Consider the following 9,060-nt stretch of genomic DNA (forward strand, 5'->3'; position numbering starts at 1 on the left):
ATTTTTGAGCGAGATGCTAACGGTCTAATCAGATTCAATGATCTATGCTAAGTTACAGCTAAAAGTGCTACCGCCAGACCCGGGCTGAATGGAATCGAAAACGGTAAAACTCAACTGTTTAACTCTAGGGGAGTTGGAAAATAGTTTTCAAAAATAGTTGAGTGTTCCTTTAATATATATTTTTTTAAACTGTGATACTTTTTTTCAGGATTCTTTGATGAATGGGAAGTTCAAAAGAACTGCATTTATTTGACATAAAAAAATCTTTTGTAAAAAAAATATATTTACTTCCACTTTTGATCGACTTGATGCATTCTTGCCAAATAGAAGTAATCATTTCTTTCAAGAAAAAAATCTCACTGACCCCAAATTGTTTGTACATGGTAGTGTATTTTTTCTTATGTTATAATTAGCCTCCATACTTGAAATGGACCAAAAATAAAACCATTCCTTATTCTTAAAAGATGATTTCAAAGCACTTCCTGTGTGAATATAGGACACTCCAGCTGCCTAGACAGAGTCTTGAGTTAATTAATGATATCAAAGCAAGATTTCTGTTCCGTTGTTGTTGTTGTAGGTGCAACCATGGGTGACGCGGCACGGCGCTGAGCCCCTCCCCCCTGAGGACGACAACTGCTGCAGCCTGATAGAAGTGACAGAGGAGGAGGTGGAAAACTCTGTCAAGCACATCCCCAGCCTGGCCACCGTGGTGAGATTGCAAGCCCCTGGTGGCCTATTTAGACAACCCTAATTCTGTTTTTATGAACACACATAATGTATTCAATGCTAATAACCTCATCAAATGAATAAACAGATTAATGACCCACACAGATTACAGCCCAACACCTGTTTTTGGAGTTCTTATTCTTGCTGCATGCTCTCTGCTACAGATCTTGGTTAGGACTATGCTGCGCAAGCGTTCTTTTGGGAACCCGTTTGATTGGGGCCGCAGGGAAGACAGGAGTCCCGCCGCACCAGGACACACGCTATCGTAAGTCTTCCTCATTAGGGATGGGCTATAACTGGAACAAACTTCCTGAACATAGACTTGGAACTCTGGAGTGGTTTCAGTGGTCACAGACATTTTAAATGGTTTGCCTAGCTTGTTTGACAGTAATTTAATTACTCTGTGCTATTTAACTACACTAGGTTATACTGTAATATGATAAGCATAGAGCTTAAGTGTATTTTCAGGTAAAATAGAGCTTAATGTCTATGCAACATTTCCACAGAAAATAATTTTGACTAGTTTCTGTCCTTTTATTAATACTTTTAAAAAGATTTTGATTCCAAATAAATGTATCTCACTTTAACAGCTCAACTGTTTTCGATATTGATAATAAAAAATATTTATTGTGCAGCAAATCAGCATATTAGAATGATTTCTGAAGGATCATGTAACACTGAAAACATTTTAAAATATATAAAATATATTAAAATAGAAAACGCCTCTTTTAAATTGTGATATCTCACAAATGTCACTGTTCTACTCTACTTTTGATCAAATAAATGCAGCCTTGGAGCAAAAGTGAACGGTACAAAAAATCGTACTGACTTACAAACTTTGGAATGTTTTTTAAAGGGGTGGTTGACTGTTTTTTTTATAGGCTTGATTGTGTTTATGAGGTGCAGTCTAACATGTGTTAATGCGGCCAGGAACAGTATTAAGAACTGCTGCTTTAGAACATTTTGAAACTTGTGAATCCATTAGAATCGTTAGAAGACAGAATCGCGATTCATATATGAATAGATTTTTACGTGCACCCCTAGTTTTCTCTTCCTCTTCTCTAAAGCAGCGCAGCATGGCCCTGCCCCCTTTGCTGCGTGTTCCCGGAGGCGGGGTTTATGTAAAATTCTGGGTTCTTGACGTAACGGACCTGGGAAGTAACTCGTTGTAGTCCCTTACCAGTCGTTTTTGTAGGCATTAAACTGCCAGAATTTTAAAAGATGATATCTCCGTTTGCATTGAACTTTCAGCTTCGTAACTTTGCAGATATTGTTTATGCTCAAACAGCAACATTACACACTAACTAACATTAAAAAAGTGAAATCGCAATTAACCACCCCTTTAACACTCTAAACCTTCATTAAAATGTGTTATTTAACCTCTTAAGTTGTCTAAATTATCTTTTGAGATGAGACTACATTTCTTGGTGAATTAACTCTTTGTGTGCGTCTAACATTTTCTGTGGGTGACGTTTAATCCAGTGATTTGCTAATTTACTAAAATTCTAATATAATGCATCTCTGTCGATTAATAAATTCATGTTCTTGAACTTATACATCACACATTGCATTATGAAGCCAAAGCTAAGAATGGTCACATTAAACATGTTTATTTTGTTTTCATTTAGTTTACAGTTACCAAGCTAACCGATTAGCCTGCTAAGCTAAAATACTTTACTCAAGATGTTAAAGGCCTTGTTCCAAAAGGCATACTTAATGTGGACTTGTGTTCTTCACTTGTGTGTGTCCATAAAGTCCACAAGACCATACTGTCCGATAAGGGACTGCATTTGAATATGAACTTTTGAATTTTTGAACATCAACTTATGAATTGATCTTTTGTTGGTTTTGATTGCTTCTGTTGTCCTAATTGTAAGTCGCTTTGGATAAAAGCGTCTGCTAAATGACTAAATGTAAATGACTAAATGAACTTACTTAAAAACTAATGTTCTATATAATATGAGTGTGTGTAATATGAATGAAATCCAGACGTACTACATCTGCCAGGTTGTCATTGCTGTCGTCGCTTCACTGCCATTCACAAATCCTCTGCAGGTGCCTCATGGGATTGTAAAGTGATCAGATACATTGGAAGTAGTAGGTCATTTGGGTACTTTTCGCATAATGTCTAATGAATGCTGTGAATTCAGACATCACTGTTTCTCGTCTACTACATAGTGGGAAAGTATGCATATTTGAACAAAGCTATAGTCGTTTTTTTATCATTTTATGACTCATGAGTGCCCCCTTTGCTGCTATGTTGAAGCTTTCATTGCAGTGCTTTGCTAGGTTGATTACTACCTAGCAAAGTAACAATATCTTATAATAATAGCTTGCTAAGATTGTTAAAGGGACAGTTTACCCAAAAATGAAAATTCTTACTTTACTTAGCCATTGACTTCCACAGTATTTTCTTTCCATACTATGGAAGTCAGTGGCTTCCGTCAACTGTTTGGTTACCAACATTCTTCAAAATACCTTCTTTTGTACTCAACAGAAGAAAGAAATTCATACAAGTTTGGAATGACATGAGGGTGAGTAGAATTTTCATTTTTGAGTGAACTGTCCCTTTAACCTACTTTTTTGTTGATTTTCAGAAACCAAGGGACAAGCATAAATAATTTTCTGTGGTAATCATTTGCATATTTGAGTTATATTTAGCATGAAATATTCCTTTAAGGCTCTTGTTTAGTCATGTTTTCAGGAATATTTGATAGAAACGCTCCGATTTAAGAATTCTCACGTATCCGCATCTCTCCTGCCATCTAGAAAAGGGAGAGCAGGGAGTTTGAAATACTGCCGCAATCTCAGTACCCCCAGGTAAAGCTCCGCTAGCCTGTTAGCGCTCCACCTATGTCCTGTTCACTCTCCTCCACCTATATTATATGTAGGAGATAATGGTCATGCCCATTTTGAATGATCTGCACTTAAAAGGAATGGTGTGGTGTTTTTTAGCATGCTCAAAACTATCATTCAGATGGCTTAAAGAATAACAAGCTTTTCCGCTTGTGTTTTCCTACCTAATAAACATCATTTTATGCATGTAATATTTAAAATATTCATGATATTCCCTCTTAAAGAACCTTAGTAGCTGTACAAGCTACTTTTAATAATCAACCCTTAGTACATCAAGCATATTTTGCATGTAATGTTTAACAGATAAAACAAGTTCATTTATGTCCTGTAAGTTCATGGGCAGTTCAGGATGATGTTTTCCAGGTCCTTCTATATCTGCATGCCCCTCATTCATAATGTCAGCAACAAAAAAGGAGAGGAGCATCCTGATTTGCCGCCCAGCCATGGTCATTTTTTTTTATTTACCAGGACTCTGATTGGTTTGTTGGACTTGGGTGCATTTTGCATGTGGTGCGCAGTCCTGGCCTTCCCAGTACAACCCCTCGCAAAAACATGGTAGTCAGTCACTCTCATGTGCCTCCTTCCAACCCGAGCATATGACTGATGCGATGCCATGTACCTCGCCCCCCCCTCGTGCTAACTTAATTTCCCCGCTGCCTAACAATTCTAGCCACACTTAACAACAGTCTGCATTGCCATAGACAGGTTGACACGCCTGGAATGTGCGGTTATTTTAAATCTCCACATTTGTCTGTTTCCTAGGAAACAAGAGAGCGAGGAAGGCATGCGGAGTATGGACCTGCCCTTCGTGGGCGAGGATGAAGTTCTTTCCTGATAGTTGTGGGTGTTTTGCCCGGGCGAAATGCGCAAGGATGGGGCTGTCGTGGCTGCCGGAAGGCCAGGATATGGACCTGGGGCTGGGGCGTGGATAGGAAGATGGAAGGAAGGAAGAAAAGAAAGAAGCTCATGTTGGGTTGTTAATGTGGAGGGTGCCCACCCACTCATGCATGTATTTGTACAGTCCACAGCAGCATGCACTGTATCTGTCTGCCCAGGTCTCTGCCGTCTCTCAGGACCTGTTTTCTGTGTGCGCGGCTTGTTTCTACTCTCCTGCTTTACTCCTCTACTTCAGCTAGGGGCGCCACCGCGAGGCTAAACAGAATTTTTTAGGGAAAAATTTACAATTTCTTAGGTTTGTCCATCACTCATTACTTAAAAAGACATGCTGCTTTGTGGCAGTTTTACAGATCTTATAGATTATTAGAACTGAATTTGAACGTAATAAAATAAAGATGGCTCAGGCTTTCATCAGAAATTAATTTATTCTCAAAAAAAATCTTGAAAATCAGGTTTGTTTGGTTTAAATAAAATAAATAATATATAGAAATAAAAATCAAGGCAAAAAAAATAATAAATAGCCTTTGCACATTTGCGGACAATAACCTTTAACTAGTTTTTAATTCTTGTATGATGTATGATTTCTTTCTTGTCCATCCCTCGTTAATTTGAGAGACATGATAGCCGTCTCTCCCTGTTTTCTGTGTGCGCGGCGTGTTTCTACTCTCCTGCTTTACTCCTCTACTTCAGCTAGGGGCGCCACCGCGAGGCTAAACAAAATTTTTTAGGGAAAAATTTACAATTTCTTAGGTTTGTCCATCACTCATTACTTAAAAAGACATGCTGCTTTGTGGCAGTTTTACAGATCTTATAGATTATTAGAACTGAATTTGAACGTAATAAAATAAAGATGGCTCAGGCTTTCATCAGAAATTAATTTATTCTCAAAAAAAATCTTGAAAATCAGGTTTGTTTGGTTTAAATAAAATAAATAATATATAGAAATAAAAATCAAGGCAAAAAAAATAATAAATAGCCTTTGCACATTTGCGGACAATAACCTTTAACTAGTTTTTAATTCTTGTATGATGTATGATTTCTTTCTTGTCCATCCCTCGTTAATTTGAGAGACATGATATGATTTGAAAATGATCAAATAAAAAATAGCTCAGACTGTCATCCAAAAAATCTTTTAACTTGAAAATCTCAGAAATCAGGTTTGTTTAAACAAATTATACAGAAGTTAACACGTGAAATAAATAGCTTTAAATACTTAAAATTCTTCAACATTGCTGACAGTTACATCTAAAATGTACTTATAAGAAGAAATTTATGATTTCCATCACTGATTGATTAGAGAGACTTCATTGCAGTTTTACAGATCTCATTAGATTATCAGAACTGAATTTAAAAATAAATGAAAAAAAAAGCAACTAAGACTTTCATCAGATATTTCAGCTTAAACTGAAATTCTTCTCAAAATCAGGTTTGTTTAAGCAAAATAAGTGAAATAATAAAAAAAACATAATTTTTTTATTCAAATTCTTAAAATTTGCAGTCAGGATATGTGTATAAATGTAGTAAGTAAAATACTTCAGGATGTCATATAGGGAAAATGCACATAAGTTTGTATGTGTGTGTTTGTTTATATATATAAAATCACATAACTTTGTGTTTATATTATAATGTCAGCGCTGTAGATGGTGAACAGGACCAAACCTGGAAACTCTCTCTCTTTTTTTTTTTTAAACAACAAAGCCCAAAACCAAGAGATGAGAGAGGTACATAGCATGTTTTTGAATAGTAGGTTAATTATTTAGTGCACAAATAACCTTTAGGGAATGCCACAATAGGCATTGTGACCGTTCTTCTTCTTGTATGTAACATGACCCTTTTAATCATGAAGCTAACAGTTTCTTACTGTAATTTCACTTCCTTTTCCTGTGTAGAATTACCAAAATGCCATGTAGTAGTGCATTTCCGACTTCGTCGTGATCAGAGTGAGTGCGTTATCGGCATTTCTATATAGGACGCATACTCTATGAAGTTCTTAAGGAAATGCAATAACTTTGTGCAATCTATGCATGACTTTTCACTTAAGGAATCAATGTTTGTCTGTTTTGACACAAATGTATGCCTTACATTTTCATACTCATAACTGTAGCATAGATCATCAGTACATGTGTTGAGTTTTTTGGTACGATAGAATTGTAGATAAAGTAGAATTGGAAGTTTTAGACAAGCTGTTCTAGACAGTGTAGAACTATAGTAACTCGCTTAAGCTTTAAGTTTTAAAGTTAGCAAAAATAGTCCAAAGCCCTGTTGAGATTTTCTCAATGTGCACTATACGGTCATGTATCTCCTGTGTTGAATTTGTTTCTATGATTGTTTGTTTGTTTGCTCTATTTAGCTGTAGTTTCAAAACGTCGGAGTGATGGTGCTTTTCCACCACTGAAATGAATAACATAGCTCATGCTTCCATGTATCAGGGGAGTCTTTTCTGCACAAGTAGGTTGAATGTATGTTGTTGGTTTACCTTGTAACTCTATAGGTCAACTCTCTACTTTTTTAGTTTTTTCCACTTTTTTGTTTTCCTGCATGTTAAACTCTGCTGTATTTTATAGTACTTGTTTTCTGTGATTTTCTTTCTCCGTCTTTAAGACTTTTCATTTGAATCTTTTGTGTAGGTACTATTACTATGCATAAGAAATCTCACATTGTGGTGCAGTTCTGGACTGTGCAAGTCGGTCGGTTGGTCTCTTGTGTATGTTGGATGTTGATTATTGAAGGAATCTTGTAATATTGACTTAAATATGCATGTGCACCGACCGAAGCTGGTTATACAATATCACTACTGTATATGTAAGTGGACATTTTAACAGATTTTGATGACCTTTAAATAATATATTCAGGACCAGAGGAGCACCATTCCCCTTTTTTGATTAAGTATTTATAGGGAAAATGAAAAAAAAAAAAAAAAATGGAGATTTATCTTTGCACATTAGAATGTTTAGCAGAATTCAGATGATGCATGTTTAGCGAAGGCCTCCATAACCATGTTTTCTTCTTCTGTACAATCAAAACTACGAGCTAAATTCACTATAGCTGAAATCAAAGACAGCATTTTTCCGTTTCCTATGTACAGCCGCTTTCTCAAAGACTGACATTGCAAACGGTACGTTGAATAGAGAGGTGTATTGTATATTAAAGTGAATGCTGTACTGTATATTTATAACCTCTTAATATCATTTCTCACTGTTTCTGCCCAGTATTTCTTGAAGGGCTAGAGTAAATGTTTGCATCCATATCATACTAGCGACTGCATTTGAGCACTGTTGAGAGGGCTGTTTACAGGGATGTTACATAAATGCATGCCGTCACAATCACGCAATTTCATTCAGCATGTTTTCGAAGCATGTTTGAGCTCTTTACAGCGTCCTCTGATCTCATTGCTGATCATTCTATATATTGTATGCAGTTGATTATTTGAATAAATTAAAGTTGCCTTTACTTTTGTTTTATTTTTATTTATGTATTATTAATAGTAGTAGCATGTAGTGTTGTAATAGTATTGTTTTGACATGATTAAATGCCTTCAAGTCTCCGCAAAATTGTAACATTTTCTGTTAACGTTTATCTTGTAGTTCAGTGTTGTTTTTTCCCCCTTCTTTTTTCATAATTTTTCCACAATTGTTCCTTTTTATCAAAAATAAAAAAGTCAGGTAATCTTAAAATTATACATAGTACAGGGATAGTTCACCTAAAAATAAAAATTCTGTCATTTACTAACCCTCAAGTTGTTCCAAACCTGTAAGAGGTTCTTTCTTCGGTTGAACTCAAATAGATACTACTTTGAAGAAAGTTGGTAACCAAACAGTTGCTGGTAGCCATTGACTTCAATAGTATTTTTTTTCCCCTTCTGTGGAAGTCAGTGGCTACCGGCAAGTGTTTGGTGCAGCGTTCTGCACCATACTTACTTTACTTATGCGGGGGAAAAAACAACAACTTGAAGGTGAGTAAATGATGACAGAATTTAAATTTTTTTTGAGTGGACTTTCCCTTTAAGAATAGTTCACCCCCAAAATTAATATTCTGTCATCTCATTTTGTTCTACACCGAAGACAGAAACCCATACAGGTTTTGACGGCATGAACATAAGTAAATGATGACTCAAGTTTTAATGTAAATGATGTTTTAATTAAGTAAAGAACTCTTTATGTGATACATCACTAGAGGGCGTCAGAGGACAGTGCTCGTGCATTCTGCAAACAAAATATTTGTCTTGCAGTCTAATAGACTCATATAAAGATTAAACAAAAAGAGAAAAATCTTATTTATAAACTCAAAAATAAATTAGTTTGAGAATGATCCATATGCTTTCATTTGGCTAATTTAATATTTCGTTTTACGTGACACATAAATATATTACACATACGAGACCTGCCGTATTCACATGGTCAACATCAAAATATGTAGGACATTCTGCGAGATATTTTGCCTCGAAAATGAAGAAAATCTGTAGCATGTGGGAGGCGCCACAAGTTTGCAGTCTCTGCGCAGATATCTGGAGCCTATGATCAGCATGAAGGCTTCGCCTCGCAGGTTCCTATGGCAACTGATCAAACGCTCTGCGCGCGTTCT

General features: G+C 36.1%; 1 protein-coding gene across 2 annotated transcripts in view; it reads left to right on the forward strand.

Moving 5' to 3' along the window:
- Window positions 1-4,536, forward strand: part of LOC107739694 (calcium/calmodulin-dependent protein kinase kinase 2-like) — an 18,559-nt gene extending 14,023 nt beyond the window's left edge. Inside the window, exons 13-16 of one of the 2 annotated variants that reach the window (XM_016551890.1) lie at window positions 578-709; window positions 891-991; window positions 3,496-3,546; window positions 4,345-4,536. In XM_016551890.1, coding sequence (XP_016407376.1) covers window positions 578-709; window positions 891-991; window positions 3,496-3,546; window positions 4,345-4,417 — 357 coding nt within the window. In that variant the 3' untranslated portion in view covers window positions 4,418-4,536. The remainder of the gene's footprint in view (window positions 1-577; window positions 710-890; window positions 992-3,495; window positions 3,547-4,344) is intronic. The other variant, XM_016551891.1, reaches the window with a different exon arrangement.
- The last annotated feature ends 4,524 nt before the right edge of the window (window positions 4,537-9,060 follow it).

Source organism: Sinocyclocheilus rhinocerous, unplaced genomic scaffold (genome assembly GCF_001515625.1).
Source record: "Sinocyclocheilus rhinocerous isolate Xijiao unplaced genomic scaffold, SAMN03320098_v1.1 scaffold585, whole genome shotgun sequence".
Taxonomy (NCBI): domain Eukaryota; kingdom Metazoa; phylum Chordata; class Actinopteri; order Cypriniformes; family Cyprinidae; genus Sinocyclocheilus; species Sinocyclocheilus rhinocerous.